We start from the raw sequence: 18,138 nt of genomic DNA, 5'->3' as shown, positions 1-18,138 counted from the left end.
GTTCAGCTACAGATAGCATGATGCCCATAGGGATTTCCTGGAATGATGTGCGTTATCGTACTTCTGCGGTGGGGCATATTTGGCGTGTCTGCGTGAGAGCGCCCGCTGGCTTTCAGGAGCAGCATTTATACTGATCACAGAGCCGTACTTCACTGACAAACGTCTCATAAAAATTCGCAGCCTTTGCAAAATGGTGTCCGGTTTAATTTTGATTAATCGTGCAGCCCTGATACCTTAAATTTACTGCATTATCAGCTGTGTTTGACACTGATGCATATAAATGAGATAAAATGACTATTATTCTACTGCTCTACCTCTGATTTCTACAGGCAGCTCCAGAGCCTGAGCCTGTATCCAAAGCAATCGTAGAATCCGCACCTGTGGAAGAGCCCGTCCCAGTGCAAGAGCCAGTGCCTGAGCAGGTTCCCACCAAGTCACCAGAACCAGTGGCTGCACCAGTAGAAGAGCCAGTAAAGGAGTCTGTCCCAGAACCAGTGGCTGCACCAGTAAAGGAGTCTGTCCCAGAACCAGTGGCTGCACCAGTAGAAGAGCCAGTAAAGGAGTCTGTCCCAGAACCAGTGGCTGCACCAGTAAAGGAGTCTGTCCCAGAACCAGTGCCTGAACCTGTCCCAGAGGTGCCCGTCCCTGAACCAGCATCTGAACCCACCCCTGAACCAATATCAGTGCCTGCCCCAGAAAAAACGCTCAGCTCAAAACCTGTTTCTGTGCCAACCCCTGAACCAGCGCCCGTCCCAGAGCCACCATCCGCCCCCGCCCCTGAACCAGCATCTGTGCCCGTCCCCGAGAGCTCGCCAGCGGCCGAATCCCTTCCAGAGGTCCTGGAGAATAATGGTATGACGCATCAGCACTCTTAGGGTGTGTTCACTCTTTGTTTCTCTTGGAGCTTTTGTTAAAAAAAGAAAATTATACATTTAGTCCTGGTTCGCTCAATGTGTCATTTTTAACACCAAACCTAAAGACACAAAACAAATTAAACTGCTTTTATATTTTGGTACGGGACAAAACAATGCTGTGCTCTGGGCTGAATGCGGTCACATCTTATTACATCACCTCCTGTTGTTGTTTAGTTTAGATGGCTTTGGTCCGTGTTGCATTCATATTTCAGTCGAGCCTTTTCCGCAGTCTCGACTCTCGATCAAATTTGTGTTCGTTTTTGCTTCTTTTTTTGATACAAATAATGTTTTTTAACAATCCCACCATCTTGCAAGAACTGGAAACCCTGTAAAGTATGCTGGGTAACACTTGACTCTACAGTGTCCTTGCTAGCAGAATAACAGTAAGTTATGCACAATTACCTGCAACTAACCTTATACCAAACCAGAATCCTTATTAATATTACTTGCGTGTCTTATTACACAGTAACAAGAACACCTTCAATAAAGTGTAATCGAATGTTGCTGACAGTTCTCACTGATTCTGTGTTGGACGATATTTAGAATTGTTTTTCATTTGATGAAACAAATGCATTTTTATTTTATTTTTATAATGTATGTTTTGTTTGTGGGGTTTAGTTTTGTTTGAGGTTAGTTTTGGGGTTTTGATTTGATTGGTTTTGTTTGGAGGTATTGTTTTGTTTGAGGTTAGCTTTGGGGTTTTGTTTTGATTGGTTTTGTTTGAGGTTAGTTTTGGGGTTTTGCTTGTTTTTTATTTGTTTTGTTTGGAGGTTTTGTTTTGTTTGAGGTTAGTTTTGGGGTTTTGCTTGTTTTTTTATTTGTTTTGTTTGGAGGTTTTGTTTGAGGTTAGTTTTGGGTTTTTGTTTTTGATTGGTTTTGGAGGTATTGTTTTGTTTGAGGTTAGCTTTGGGGTTTTGATTTGATTGGTTTTGTTTGGAGGTATTGTTTTGTTTGAGGTTAGCTTTGGGGTTTTGTTTTGATTGGTTTTGTTTGAGGTTAGTTTTGGGGTTTTGCTTGTTTTTTATTTGTTTTGTTTGGAGGTTTTGTTTTGTTTGAGGTTAGTTTTGGGGTTTTGTTTTTGAATGGTTTTGTTTGGAGGTTTTGTTTTGTTTGAGGTTAGTTTTGGGTTTTTTATTTATTTATTTATTTTGGGGGGGGGGTAGTTTTGTTTTGTTTGAGAATAGTGTTTTTTTTTTTTGTTATTTTTTTTCGGTTAAGTTTTGTTTTGTTTGAGGTTAGTGTTTGGGTTTTTGATTTGTTTTGTTTGGGGGTTTAATTTAGTTTAGTTTGAAGTTAGTTTTAGGATTTTTTTTTTTTATTCATTCATTTTGATTTCCTCCTTTTTGGATTTTGGTTCGGTTTTTAGTTTAGTTTAGTTTAGTTTTGGTTTGTTGTCATGATTTTTAAAATTGTATTTCTGCTAACATTTTATTAAAATCAAAAGTTGCATTTGGAAACATTAGTCAATGCACTGTGAACTAACATGAACAATAAACAATTTTTACTAACTGACAATAACAAAGTTTAACAAATGCTTTAAAACATGCATTGCTCATTGTTAGTTCATGTTAGCATTAACTAACATTAATAAATGAGACCTTATTGTTAAGTTTTTCCAAAAATCTGATCACAAATGAGATGCGTCAGAGTAAAATGTAATAAAATAAGATGTCGTTCTATTTTGACAAGGAGCCATTTCCTCTAAGAAATGTATATTCTGGAGGGGAAAGCATTTATATTTATCCTTTTTCTTTCTGCAGTCTTTCATTTTGCTCTCGTCATGTCTGCCCGTGAGCAGCATGTTTTTATTACACTCCATGAGAGCGAGTGTTTTCGGAGCGGGGCTGTGAGTGCTGGCAGAGATAAACACTCATGGGGCGACCCACTCAAACACACTGTCTCTTTGTGCTCTGTGGCTGTAAATTGACGCCAATGTGTAACTGGGTCCCGGTCACACACTTTCTTTGTTCTCCCAGCGGTACATTGGCCTCTAGGATGCAGATTCTGCTGTGTTTACATCCAGACGTCAGTGGGTGTGCTCAGATATAACCCTAGTTCGCAAAGGAGCCGTGTTTCCAGTGCCAAAACATGTCAGTTTATGAATTATAACAGCAACAGACCCAGATTCAGCAGCAGATACGGCAGATATGAGGTGCGTGTGAAACAGGCTTCAGCCGTCAACAGCATGTACAGAACAACCTTTATCCTGGAATTAATATAAAGACTTCCTAGCTGCCAGCGCCAATAACTTGACAGGCCTGCAAGTGGATTAGGCTGGTAGGTTGATAATCTGGGTTAGGAACCGGACACAGTGTCACGTAAGAGTTTCTGTCTTGTTGTCTGACACTTTTAACACCTGCCATTTGCATACAGATGAAGTATGTTCCTCTCTGAAGCTCACTTAGACAGGAGACAGAGGTTTTTGGCCGGAATTTATGCTTTGAGTCAGTAAGGTTACGATGTTAAGGGGCCCTTTTCTGCTTTTTTTTTTTTTTTTCTCTCCGTGTTTTAACTTTTAGTGTGTAATGTTGCTGTTTGAGCATGAAAACAGCATGAGTTCTGGTCTTCTCTATATCAGTGCGCACTGTTTCTGAACTCCCTGAAACGCCTCCATTGTCAGGGCTCCAGACTAACACTTGAGAGCAGTAGCACCAGTGCCACTAACTTCAACAGATGGGGCGCTGGGGGATTTTTAATCACTTTTAATTTAATCATAAAATGACTATTGTTTTTAACATTTAATTTAAAATATTAAAATATATTGTTTTATTGTTAGCATTTATTAAAATAGAAAACGGTTAATTTAAATTGTAATAATATTTCACAATATTACTGTTTTTGCTGTATTTTTGTTCAGTTAAAAGCAGCTTTCTTTAAAAAAAAAGATATCCTCTAGAGGAAAATGAGCATCCCTCACTGTTAGTGTTCTCCTCTTATTGTCATTTGTCAATGATACATGTGCTGTCCTCTCCTTTAGATGTTGCAGCTGCTTTAGTGGCAGATGAGGGCGAGACCGGTAACAAGAGGACCGCCAAGTTTGAGAAGAGAATGACCAATGAAGAGATGGAAGAGGAGCAAAGGTCAGTGTTTCCCTTCTCCCTCAATCCATGCACAGAAACAAGCGTGTCTCATAGTAACACACAGCAGCAAAAACAACAGTTCACTGTTTTGTACTTCATATATATCTAGAAATGCTTGAATCAAACAGCATTTGAAGTGTGTAGTGTGGATGAAGTATGGAGAATGACACTTTTTAGTCTCGGCAGTGTTGAGTTTTTCGGGTGTTTATGAATATGCAACCGACGTATTTTAGAGGCCTACAGTAAAGGACTTGTGTCAGGTTTCATCACTTGAGTTCCAGGGACGATACGACCTAGCCCAAAGGTTTTCAAACCACATCAGCACAGGCCTATATAGTATAATGATGAAGTAAAAACAAAAGGTCAAAACTATAAATTAAGTTCTATTCACAAAACATATAATATTAATAATAATTATAGGCATATATGTCAGATCTTGGCCATAGCTCTGCTTCTGTGAAGTCATACTAGTACTATACTACTTCTACTAATAATAATTTATAATTAATAATTTATAATTAATTAATAATAATAATTGTATTTTTTATTTTTTTTTTATTTATTTATTTTTTTATTTTTTTATTTTTTTATTTTTTTATTTATTTATTTATTTTATATATAGTTGTTTGTTGGTATTATTATTATTATTATTATTATTATTATTATTGTTGTTGTTGTTGTTATTATTATTATTATTATTATTATTATTATTATTATTATTATTAATGGTCGTAATAATAATGGTTTATTATTATTATTATTATCATTATTATTATTATTATTATTGATGGTAATATTAATAACAGTTATTAGTATTAGTATTGTTATTATTAAAGGTAGTAATAGTAGTAGTAATAATAATAATAATAGTGTTATTTTTTATATTATTATTATTATTATTAACAATAATAATAATAATAATAATAATAATAATAATAATAATAATAGTAGTTATTATTATTATTGTTGTTATTATTATTTGTATTGTTGTTTTTGCAATTGTTATTATTAGTTATTGTTTACAATAAGGTCCCATTAGTTAATGTTAGCTAATACATTAACTAACAATGAGCAATATAATTTGTTAATCTGTTAATCAGTGTTTATTAATATTCTTCGCTAATGTAAATGATTAAAATTACTGTTCATTGTTAGATCATGTTAGCTCAGGTCCATTAAGTAATAATATACCATGGTCTGTCTGAATACTCGCGATTCTTAATCACATTCTATATTAATGCACTGATCTCTCTCTCTCTCACACACACACACACACACACACACACACACACACACACACACACACACACACACACACACACACACACACACACACACACACACACACACACAGAGAGAGAGGTAGTTACAGTGAGTTTAATCACATTCTATATTAATGCACTGCTCTCTCTCTCTCTCTCTCTCACACACACACACACACACACACACACACACACACACACACACACACATACAGAGAGAGAGAGAGGTAGTTACAGTGAGTTTAATCACATTCTATATTAATTCTCTCTCTCTCTCACACACACACTCACACTCACACGCACACACACACTCGTCAGTTATGTGTGTATGTGCATTTTAATAATAATATAGTAAATATTGAGATTATGATTGTCTAAGAAGATTAAATGCTTTAGAACTGTTTTTCATGGTTAGTTAGCTCATATCTAATGTTATCAAACGGAACATTACCATTATTTTTATTAGACTCTTATATGCTTGGAAATGTTTTGTTAAAACGATGAAACTCTGCGCTGAATGTGGTAGTTCAGTCCATATCCAGTATAGATCTGTTGTGAGAGGAAAGTTCTTGTTCCCCCCCTCCCTTTGGGCCATGTGTACCTCCTTCCAGCCACCCCACGGCTGTGTGAGTGTGAGTGTGAGTGTGAGTGTGAGTGTGAGTGTGAGTGTGAGTGTGAGTGTGAGTGTGAGTGTGAGTGTGAGTGTGAGTGTGAGTGTGAGTGTGGATAAGGAGGCTACACACACGTTAAGCACTCTGCACATTATCTGCAGCAGACTCTCAGGGTTTGCTGGAGGTTCAGGCTCACTCTGGGTGCGGTTTGTTTACCTGATAAAACATGCAGATTGAGCGGTGGAGGATCTGAACTAAAAAAGCAGATATGTGAATGTAGATTGTCAGGCAACACCAAAACATTTTGAGCAAGTTCTGTCTAATTTAAAACTGACTTTTAAATCTTTGTAGTGAGTATTCCATAACTATCTTAGCCGCATGCTAACTGCCCAACTTGAAGGTTTTCTTTTCAGTTATTCTCAGGTAGCAGATGCTAACGTCGGCATCTGAACCGAGATTGCTTTCTCATAAATGTAAATTCGGTAAATTTGAGATGATTTCAACAGTTCCCCTTTGCAGAAGTCACTAGTGTGCATCTGTGTGGCTGTAGGGACGGTATGTACATAATATCCTCTGCTCCTGCCCTTTATCTTTGCAGGATAGAGTTGACAAATGACTTTACCGCTCTTTAAACAGCACCAGGCAGTATGCCTGTGTCAGACCTCTGGTAAGGTATCGTTTACTTCAGTTTGACCCCTGACACCCCCACAGTCTCAAACCCCCCCCCCCCCCCACCCCCCCATCACCTTGTGTTGCCGACTCTCAGGGTGTAACACCAATATCTTCCCCTCCACTCACTCTCCTTATTCAGTGTCCTCCGTGCCACTGACAGCTCCTGACATGCTGACTTACTGAAAGAGTTCACCCAGAAATGACATTCGGTCATTCTATTTGTAAAGACACACAAGTCCTTATTTATTTATTTATTTATTTATTTATTTAAGTCAATATTGTATGTATTTATTCACACAGAAATGACATTCTGTCATGTACTCACTGTTTGTTTGTTTGTGAAGTCACTATTTATTTGTAATGTTCCGGTTTTATTTATTTTTAAAGTGTTTTTTGTTTTGTTTTGTTTTTGTAGTTGTTATACAAAGATTTGTAGTCACTATTAATTTATGCATTTGTTTGTCGACACATTTATTTACTTATAAAGTCCCTGTTTATTTATTCATTTGTAAAATCACAATTTATTTATTTTTAAATCACTATTTTTTTTTTTTTGTAGAGACACATTTATTTATTTATTTATTTATTTCTAGTCACATTTATTTGTTCATTCATTTTATTTAGAAAGTCTTTATTTCTTTGTAAATTCGCTTTTTTTATTTGTTTGTTTGTAGTCAATGTTTGTTTATTTATTTATTTATTTGTAAAGTCCCTGTTTATTTGTTTGTTTGTTTGTAGTCAATGTTTATTTGTTTGTAAAATCACTGTTTATTTGTTTGTTTGTAAAGTCACTTTGTTTATTTGTTTGTTTGTAGTCACTGTTTGTTTATTTATTTATTTATTTATTTATTTATTTATTTGTAAAGTCCCTGTTTATTTGTTTGTTTGTAGTCAATGTTTAATTGTTTGTAAAATCACTGTTTATTTGTTTGTTTGTAAAGTCCCTCTTTATTTGTTTGTTTGTTTGTAGTCAGTTTATTTGTTTATTTGTTTGTAAAGTCCCTCTATTTGTTTGTTTGTAGTCAATGTTTATTTGTTTGTAAAGTCCCTCTATTTGTTTGTTTGTAGTCAATGTTTATTTGTTTATTTGTTTGTAAAGTCCCTCTTTATTTGTTTGTTTGTAGTCAATGTTTATTTGTTTGTTTGTAGTCACTGTTTATTTATTTGTAAAGTCCCTCTTTATTTGTTTGTTTGCTTGTAGTCACTGTTTATTTATTTGTAAAGTCCCTCTTTATTTGTTTGTTTGTAGTCAATGTTTATTTGTTTATTTGTTTGTAAAGTCCCTCTATTTGTTTGTTTGTAGTCAATGTTTATTTGTTTGTAAAGTCCCTCTATTTGTTTGTTTGTAGTCAATGTTTATTTGTTTATTTGTTTGTAAAGTCCCTGTTTATTTGTTTGTTTGTAGTCAATGTTTATTTGTTTGTTTGTAGTCACTGTTTATTTATTTGTAAAGTCCCTCTTTATTTGTTTGTTTGTAGTCAATGTTTATTTGTTTATTTGTTTGTAAAGTCACTGTTTATTTATTTGTTTGTTTGTTTGTAAAGTCACTGTTTGTTTGTTTGTAAAGTCCCTGTTTATTTGTTTGTAGTCAGTATATTTAATTGTTTGTTTTGTTTGTTTGTAAAGTCACCGTTTGTTTGTTTATTTGTAAAGTCACTGTTTATTTAAGGTGCTATTTGTTTATTGATATGTATTTATTACTATTTATTTTCCTTTTTTATTTGTTTGTTTGTTTGTTTGTAAAGTCACTGTTTATTTGTAAAGTTACTGTTTGTTTATATATTTATTTAAGTCTGTTTTAGTAAAGATGTTTATTCATTTGTTTGTAGATTCACTTGATTATTTTTTGTAAAGTCACTCTTCTTTTATTTGTTTGTAAAGTTACTGTTTGATTATTTGTTTGATTTTGGTCACCATTTATTAATTTATTTGTAGTTCTTTGTTTCTTTTGAAGTTTTCTAAAGTTACTCCCAAACATCTTCAGAGTTCCATGAGCGAATGCCAATAATATGTGTTCGGCATGACACGAGAGTGGGTAAATGATGTCAGAATGATCCTTTTTGGGTGAACTATCCCTTTGCCACTGTGATCCAGCTGCTATATTGTGTCCTAGATCACTGTGTCTTCTGCACATTGTGGACTGCATTGACCTGTGGACTGTCCAGTGGTCTCCACTTAGGGTGTCCTCCTGGTCAAATGATGGGCTGTTGTTCACAAAGCAGAGTGGCTGAATGTGTTCTGCATCTGTCTGAAAGCGTTCGCAGAGAAACAGAGCTCAAGGGATTCATTATTGTGACGCACACATGCTCACAGATGCAGGTCACTGAACACACATCAAGGCCTGTGTATTATGAGCAGGGCATTATGGGTATTAATAGCCATCCTGATGTACAGTAATTTGCCAAAGTCGGAGAACCTGCTTTTGATGGAGAACACATGATGCTACTTTTGCAAAATTAGTATGTGAATCAAAATAATTTATAACTTTTAATACATAACTTTTAATTTTTAATTATAACATAACACTAAAAAGTTTGAAAGTTGAAAAAGATAAAAGTGTGGGATCGGTAAGATTTTTAATGTTTTAAAAAGAAGTCTTCGGCTCACAAAGGCTTCATTTATTTTATTAAAAAAATTAAAATAAAATTTTATATATAGTAAACTGTAATGTATTCCTGTGATCAAAGCTGAATTTTCAGCATCATTACTCCAGTCTTCATTGTCACATGATCCTTCAGAAATCATTATAATACGATGATTAAATGCTCAAGAAACATTTTATTAGTGTTTAAAACAATTATTTACATTTTTATTTTCAGGATTCTTTTGATGAATAGAAAGTTCAAAAGAACAGCATTTATCTGAAATCTAAAGCTTTTGTAACATTAAACACTACCCTTCAAAAGTTTGGGGTCAGTAATAATTTTAATTTAATTGTGTGGGGGAAAGAAATAAAATAAATCAATACTTTTATTCATCATAGATGAATTAAATTGGTCCAAAGTTATAGTAAAGACATTTAAAATGTTACAAAAGATTCTATTTAAAATAAATTCTGTTCTTTTGAACTTTCAATTCATCAAAGAATCCTGAAAAATAAAATTGTACACAACTGTTTTCAACACTGATAATAATAATGTTTTTTGAGCATCAAATCATCATATCAGAATGATTTCTGAAGGATCATGTGACACTGAACACTGGAGTAATGATGCTGAAAATTCAGCTTTGATCACAGGAATAAATTACATTTTACTATGCATTCACGTAAAGAACAGTTATTTTTAATTGTCATAATATTTAAAAATATTACTACTTTTTTTATCAAATAAGTGCAGCATTGGTGGGCAGAAGAGACTTTTTTAAAAAAACATTAAAAATCTTACTGATCCAAAACTTTTTGACTGGAAGTGTATATTAAAAGAGTGTATTAATAATCATGCAGTGGCCTCAAAGTGCATTTGGACACTTAAGCCTGCACACTTAAAATGTCTGAATTGTCATTATCAGGGCAAGTGTCTGTTCAAAAGAATGATTTTGAAGCATTAGTTAATCATGTTTATAGTTAATGTGATTCTGGACACCTGTGTGAACCTGAGGAGAACTGACTTCATAGTTCATACTTCCACTAAAAATCCCAAGAACACCTGCTGGTTCAAAGACACTGAACAAAAATGATGAAGACGAGGAAGTTAGTGGCATTTGAGTACGTGTTTTAATATTTTGTTATCAAGATGATTTAAGATGTTGCAAGCATTTGTATATGTAGCTCAGGTGTCCAAATATTTTTTTGCATTACCTTACATTTACTTCCATCCAATCCAAAAAAAGAGTTGTAAAATGATACCGTAAATAAAAGGTCATGCAGTGAATTGTACATATTAAAAATGTAAAATGTAAAAATGTGAGGCAAAATTAAAAAATGTAAGAATCATCCCCATTTTTATTAATGAGAGTGAGTTTGAGTGTAATCCGACATGCCACACACAGTATTTTGAGCTGAAATTCAACACTGAGTTTCAACACTTTTACATAACTTGCCTTTTCATTCCCTGATACGTAGAATATTTTCCCTTTCTGATTAAACGCACTTATATAAACTAAGTTCAGTACTGTCAAAATAATAAACAGCCATCAAAATTTCATCAAAAAGTACCATATAACATCCATTTTCCTGTGATTTAATCATTAGCTATATTTCCATCCACCTATTTTTATGAGCATTTTGGGATATCACATAAACAATGCTGGATGGAAACGCCACGATTACAAAACACTAAAACTGCGTATTAATTGAGGCGGATACATTCATCAGATTAGACATAAACATAAACTATGATGGAAACACATTTACTGAATAAATTCCTTGATGTACAACCAAAAACTCACGTGACTTTGCCTCAACAGAGGATGTGATTGGATAACTGGAGTAACCAATGGACCAATCACGTCACAGCATCTCACATGTGTGTTTGATCATTCTGAAATGCTTGAGCCAAAGTCTGAATTATTCTGTTTATTTCCTCACAGCATTACATTTCCCAAACACCATGTTTGTTGTGTTTCATCTGTGCGCTCCTTTATCTTCCTGCACTCTAAAACCCAGGTCAGTTATGATGGAGGAAAAATCCATGATCCATTTTTATTACAGATATTTTGTGGCAATTTCCCAGGAAGTGGCGGTTTTGTTCTCTTGAACACATGGGATGGAAAAGCTGCTTTATTCGCAAATGTTTGACGCAATATTCCACGTTAAATTCTGAACTTTGAATGGAAACATAGCTAGGGATTTAGTTGAATTACTTTTGTTAGGATTGCTGGTAACATTACACCACCTTTAAAATGTTATTTATTCGAGGACCCCCTATATTCATATTCTTAATCTGATGCTCATAATTTCTGAATAATGCATGACCCTGGCGATACATAGAGATCAACTCAACGCAATTCTATAATGCATTAATGCAATTTTCTGCCGATTAAGTAATGCATACATAATCGCATGATTCGTTGTAGTAATAATAGATAGTCCCAGTCAAAGGTAAATTTAGAAGAGATTTACTGTAACTTGAACAAATAACAGAATATATTATTCAAAGTAGACCAAAAGAGAGGCGAGAAGTGCTGTTTATACTTTAGATTGAACTGAAAGTTAAATTATTCTAGGTTTTCTGACTGAAGACTTCTGTCTGTGTGTCTTTGCGTGCGTTTTTGTACCATTCTTGTGCTCGGCATGGGAAACAATGGCACGTTCAGAAAATATTAAAGGGATCATATCATACTTTTTTATTATTGATATGAATTTTTTTTGTATACCCTGAGGTTTTTCATGACCATTTGCCCAGCCTCTCTCTGATCCTTTGAAATGAACAGTGTGTTTCTGAACACCCTAGGCATCATTGATGTGTAAATGCGGGCAGTCATGTGTTGATGCACATACTGTGTACAGTTTTTCATTGTACATCAGGCTCCTTTATCTCAAAAGATCAAGGAAAATTGATTCCTCGTCGCATGACACCTTTGTGGGTCACGGCAGCACATGCTTCAAATCATTTGGATTTGCTGTAATCAACTAAATCTGATTGCATGAAAACCAATGTGTTTGCTAGGACACTTTACTAACATGACTACAAGCGTGTCTCCTGAAAGTTTCCACCGCCTCCAACCGCTGCTCCACTAACACGCTCGGCCAAGCCTTAACCAGTAACATCACGACACCAGAGCTGCCAACGGTGAGTGACATGCTCCTTCATCGATTCATCTCTCATAACTCAGGCTTTATGATTTTCACTGAAATCACCGGCTCGTCACAGACGCGGTAGAGCTCAAAGGTGCACTATGTAACTTTTGGCCCTCTAGTGGTTAAAAAAAACTGCATGCATTTTGTGGAAGAACATTGTTCTGGATGTGCTTTGGCTGTGTGTGTCTGTGTGGATGAATGATTAATCTACTGCTCGTAAAACATTCACCACTAGACTTAAGAGATATTAAATTGAAAGGATCTCAAGCTGACTAGCTGAATACGTTACTGTAGCTTTACCCATTAATGGACACTGTACTAAGAATAAGTTTCAGCACAGCGCTACAACAACCATAATGACGTGACCCTTCACAATAATGCTTTACAATGAAGAGAGCTGCAGTTTATCTGTTCAATAAAATACTTTACTCCTGTTGAGTGATTAAAAACACCATCATCTCTGCATCTCTTTTACAACATTTCAAACCCCTCAGTTCTCTTTTTTTTCAGTTTTTTTTACCGAAATTTTTTTTTTTTTTTTACTTCATCAGAATGGTACGAATCTTAGTAAAGCACTTGCTATGAGTACACACAAATAATTATGGATATGATACGAAAAGGGTCAATTGTCCTGGAAAAAATAGTCACACTTGTGCTCCTCATGGTCAAAATGACGGCATTGGAAATTATTGGGAGACGAATTTCATCTAGTGGAGACGTTTGGTACTGCGGCCTAAACAAAATCTGACTGAAAGCTCATTTTTTGAGATATCAAGCTCAAATTTGGAACACAACTTGTTTATATTTATAGATTTTTTTAGAATAAAAAAGTGTTTTTGAAGATATATATTTCATATAAAATTTGAAAATAATATTTCTGTGCATTTTTCATAACAAAACTTTTTTTGTTCACTTTTTAAAACATTTTTCACTTTAGCAATAATCTGCCAAGTGTCGTCTTTAGTCTGTGCTCCAAAGCATTCAAGATTTATCACAGTTTAAGTTGGAAATGACATTTTTAGGTCTATGCTCAAAAAGTGAATAAATGGATTATGAATACAGCGTAAATATAATTTAGTACCATAAAATTAAAGAAAAAACATGTTCGAACTAAAATATAACCTATCCCGACAGGTCTAAAATGTAAGCGCTTATGATAGACTTACCACAGTGAATCAGGGTAAGACAAAAACATGTTTTGGAAGGAATATTGATGATGTATTGACTCATTATTTAAATTGTTAATTTTGAACAAAAAGGTTACATAGTGTACCTTTAATATGATTAGAAAGAAATTACAGACATTTCAAGGATAAACACTTTAGGCAAAACTATTGTTTTTTTCATGCACTGGTCAATTTTGAGACTTTGGGCTTTTTTTGCTTCCATAAATTGTCTTCTTTCAGAACTATCTGCATATGTAGATATTGATTACAATGCATATCTTTAAATGCCGCTTTCTTAAAATTATTTTCCTTTTCTCCTTCACTGAGGCAGAAATCTCACTTTTATTCCTGTATATACTATACATTCTGAATTATTATTATTTTTTTTCAGAGTTTGTTCATATAATTTTCATGCATTGTAACTTTATATTCTTAAAAACATAGTAAAAAAAAAATCTGACTGATGATGACCATTTTCTGATTTATGGCGTGATAAAAAGAGAAATCCCAAAAACCCCTCTGTAAAAAAGTTTAATGTAGCAACAAAATGAAAATTGAACCTGCTTTTATGCAATGTTTACATTATTGTGCTGGACATTTATGCAAATGAGTGCATGTTTATTTAGATAATGCTTCATTTGCATATTTAAACATTTCAGAATGTAATACAGAACAATTGATTTAATGTACTGTGATCAGTCAACCGGGGAAAGTATGGTGAAATCCATTAGTTACTCTATTGACCTGAAGTGTCTTGCACTTTAATTCAGAGTTGCTAGTACATATCCTTTGGTAAAAAAGTTTCAGTGGGGTTCTATATAGAACTCTAGGGTTCTTGACTCAATTTTAAAGAACCCTTCATAAGGAGAAATGTCTTAAATGATAACATAATACTTTCATGTTTAACGACTTATTTAAACCTCTTCTAGTGATGAAGCATGTTAAAGGGTTAGTTCACCCAAAAATGAAAATTCTGTCAGTAATTACTCACCCTCATATTGTTCCAACCGCGTAAGACCTTCGTTCATCTTCGGAACACAAATTAAGATATTTTTGATGAAATCTGAGCCATGTCTGAATCCTCCATAGGCTGCTATGTGACCGAAACTTGCTGGCCCAGAAACGTTATTAAAGAGATCGTTAATATAGTCCAAGTGACTCCAGTGGCTCAATCTTAAGTATATCAAGCGACGAGAATACTTTTTGTGCGCAAAAACAAACAAAAATAACGACTTTATTCCACTATTCATTTCCTTCTCTCTGGACCTCTAGTTGGTTTGCGTAGTGTTTTTGCGCAGCGCGTCCGTGTTACACGTCACCACGTAGGCTCACTATTGGCCGACGCCGGTCATGTGTGTGATGCGTGATGACGTGCACCACAGACGCACAGCGCAAAAACACTACGAGGCCCAGAGAGAAGGAAATGAAAAGTGGAATAAAGTCGTTATTTTTGTTTGTTTTTGCGCACAAAAAGTATTCTCGTCGCTTGATATACTTAAGATTGAGCCACTGGAGTCACTTGGACTATATTAACGATCTCTTTAATAACTTTTCTGGGCCAGTAAGTTTCGGACACCATAGCAGCCTATGGAGGATTCAGATATGGCTCAGATTTCATCAAAAATATCTTAATTTGTGTTCCGAAGATGAACGAAGGTCTTACGCGGTTGGAACAACATGAGGGTGAGTAATTACTGACAGCATTTTCATTTTTGGGTGAACTAACCCTTTAAGGAGCTGTTAAAATCCTAAAATTTCCAGTGAATTCAAATTAAATTGATTAAAACTAAATCCATAAAATGATCCCATGGTGGAACCTCTAAAAAGGTCTCGATATGAAGTGCCTGACAGAACCCTTTACGGTTCTATGTAAGTTACTGGTTAGTGTATGATGGCTCTGTTCTGGCCTATAGTCTTGTTTCTCTGAGGCTAGTTTGAATTTGTGTGTGTGTGTGTGGAAGGAATGTGTGTATGAGGTTTATGAGACTGAATATTCTTGTGTTTTTTATTTTTCAGAGTTGCTGAGTGAGCAGAAGTCATATCGTGTGGAAAAGTGTGTCCCCTAAAAATGAATCTCGAGGACCTTTGTGGAGTGACCTCTTCGTTTGACTGTCTCTGAAATGTGTTGTGATGGAAACTGTTTTTTTTTTTTCTGTTTTCTGTACAGGCTACTTTGCATTTCTGCCTGTGAATAGCAAGCTTCTTAAAGCAAAACACCAAAGAACATTAACATGTGAACATAGTATGTTCCAGCTCTTCTGAAATACCATCACGCCCCCTTGTGGACGGACACACACACACACACACACACGCACGCACGCACGCACGCACACACACACCTGTGAATATATTATGTTCCAGCTCTTCTGAAATACCATCACGCCCCCTTGTGGACGGACACACACACACACACACACACACACACACACACACACACACACACACACACACACACACACACACACACACACACACACACACACCTGTGAATATATTATGTTCCAGCTCTTCTGAAATATCATCACGCCCCCTTGTGGACGGACACACACACGCCGCTATGACCATCACAGGCTGATGGGAAATGTGCTCACACTGCAGAGTCAGACGTCTGTATGATGAAATCTAGAAACCATATCGATTTTTCTGTTGTTGGTAATGTTTAAAAAAATACATGGGTGAATCTCATAAAATCATTTTACTGTCCAGGAGACATTTCACCCCAGAAGCAGAAGAGATTAAATAAATTATATTTTGCATTAAAAAAAGCCCTTTTTTTAAAGGACCATTACGTTTTTTTGCATGCTTTTGCAATGTTTTTTTTCTGCATAATTGTAATGAGAATATAATTTCGATTTTGCGGTGAAGTGGGACTTTGACAGGGTTTCGTGCGATTCACCCTATGGCTTTTGTAATATCAATAAAGAGCCATATTTGATTAATGTCTGTTGTAGCATCATTTGTTCTGATACACAAAAATAAATGTTTCAAATGAATTTCCTTTAGTTAAAGTGGTGAAAATCAAGCTTTTAATGTTGTTTATATGTCTATGTGCTGTTTAAAGACAAACCATGTGCAAATTCATAAGTCGACACCATTGCTGAGTATTTTCTCCTTAAAACTGCAGTGAACCAAAGACAGTCTCAAAAACACGGTTTGAAATCGCTGGTGTTTCTGACGTCACAAACTACATTGTAACCAATCAGATCAACGTGTGATCGTCAACCAGTGGATCTCTGAGCTGGTGTGAGTGAGTGGAGGCGGGGCTCATTTGCATATTCATAGAACCGCGTATATAAACGAGGCAAGGGTGTAGTGTTATATTCCAGCTATTTTAAGGCATGAAAAACGTTTAAATATATAATTTGTGATCAAAGGTGAGTTTTAAGGGATAAAATGTACTACAGGGGGACATTAAGCCCTTTTTGAGCTGAGACAAAGCCTTAGTGAGTGATGAAGACTGCAGATAGTGCTGTGTGTGTGATTGTTTATGCTGTTGTGTTTGTGTCACAGGGTTCAGCAGGAGCAGCTGGCTGCCATCTTCAAACTGCTCCGAGAAAACCAGGACACATTCGGAGAGATGACGGAGGGAGACATGGAGGAACAGCTCAAACTTTACTCTCTTTAGTCTGAACACACACACACACACACACACACACACACACACACACACAGACAGACAGAGTTTCATATAGGACAGAATATGGGCTTGTCACACTGCACTTGCCCCTGAGTAAACATCTGTAACACTCATGTTCTGTTTAAATTGACACTTATAAACTTAGGGTCACAGACGCTCCAGCTGTGTCGAAGTAATAATGTGAGTTGAGGGTTAAGCGGTGGTTTGCAAAACTTTCAACCGGAAGATGATAGTGTGAAAAGTTCAGCTTGATCTCCTGACTTTAGCCAAACATGATCACGGTTTAAAACACTTTCTGTATGAGACGCAGGTTCTGTTCTGCTGATTTTTTATTCATATTACTCGTATTTTAGTGCATGAATGGGAAATGTGAATAGTCTGCATTGGCATTCTGGTTTTTATTTTGCCGTTGATAATAATTAATGCTTCATAATCATTCAAATCTATTAAATAGAATGCAAATGGAATATTCTTACTATTTTACTATGTTGCAATTTCTAAGTAGATTATTATAACTTGTTTGTTCATATTTACTTGAATATATTAAAATAGTATTTGTTGTTCTTGTAATTTCCCTCGGTTATTGAGATTGTTCTCTTGTAACTGTGTTGGGGAAAGTTATTTTTAAAGCAGTGCATTACAATATTGCGTCCAATACAAGTGCAAGAAACGCTCAAGTTTGGCTCTGCACTATTCAGAAAATAGGAGTATCTGGTATATAGAAACTGGAGAGAGAGAGAGAGAGAGAGAGGTTTTGTTTTAGATTATTTCTGCATGTTTGATGTATTAAAGGCATTTGCCCATAGGTGTGTGATTTTAATCAATCACAGTCCGTGTTGTTCAAGAAAACAAGTGAGTCTCTCCACCTAAAGACTGTCCCCTGATACTTGCTCAGGCATGTCTTGACTTGTCTAGGCTTGTTTAAGCTTTAATAAAGTTATACATAAAGATACCCCCATGGGGGACTCCCTTATAAAGTCACTAATTGTGTTACTTTTATCGAAAGTAATGTGTTACATATGTGTAGTACTTTTATTCTCATGGGCTGGGCTTGCT

The 18,138-nt window shown here is 35.3% G+C and overlaps 2 protein-coding genes across 5 annotated transcripts in view; one reads left to right on the top strand and one right to left on the bottom strand.

Annotated features, from left to right (window-relative positions):
* Nucleotides 1-18,054, top strand: part of LOC308692371 (uncharacterized protein) — a 36,376-nt gene extending 18,322 nt beyond the window's left edge. The window contains exons 3-6 of one of the 4 annotated variants that reach the window (XM_081368309.1): nt 330-852; nt 3,892-3,994; nt 6,466-6,534; nt 16,956-18,054. In XM_081368309.1, coding sequence (XP_081224435.1) covers nt 330-852; nt 3,892-3,994; nt 6,466-6,499 — 660 coding nt within the window. In that variant the 3' untranslated portion in view covers nt 6,500-6,534; nt 16,956-18,054. Of the gene's footprint in view, nt 1-329; nt 853-3,891; nt 3,995-6,465; nt 6,535-10,104; nt 10,473-15,461; nt 16,381-16,955 lie in introns of those variants that run through there. The other 3 variants (XM_081368310.1, XM_081368308.1, XM_081368311.1) reach the window with 3 other exon arrangements.
* Nucleotides 1-18,138, bottom strand: part of LOC308702727 (tripartite motif-containing protein 16-like) — a 662,678-nt gene that overhangs the window by 323,558 nt on the left and 320,982 nt on the right. The gene's annotated exons all lie outside the window — the stretch shown is intronic.

This window comes from Scardinius erythrophthalmus (assembly GCF_964197995.2).
Source record: "Scardinius erythrophthalmus genome assembly, chromosome: 1".
Lineage (NCBI taxonomy): Eukaryota > Metazoa > Chordata > Actinopteri > Cypriniformes > Leuciscidae > Scardinius > Scardinius erythrophthalmus.
This window is presented reverse-complemented; position numbering and strand designations above follow the sequence as displayed.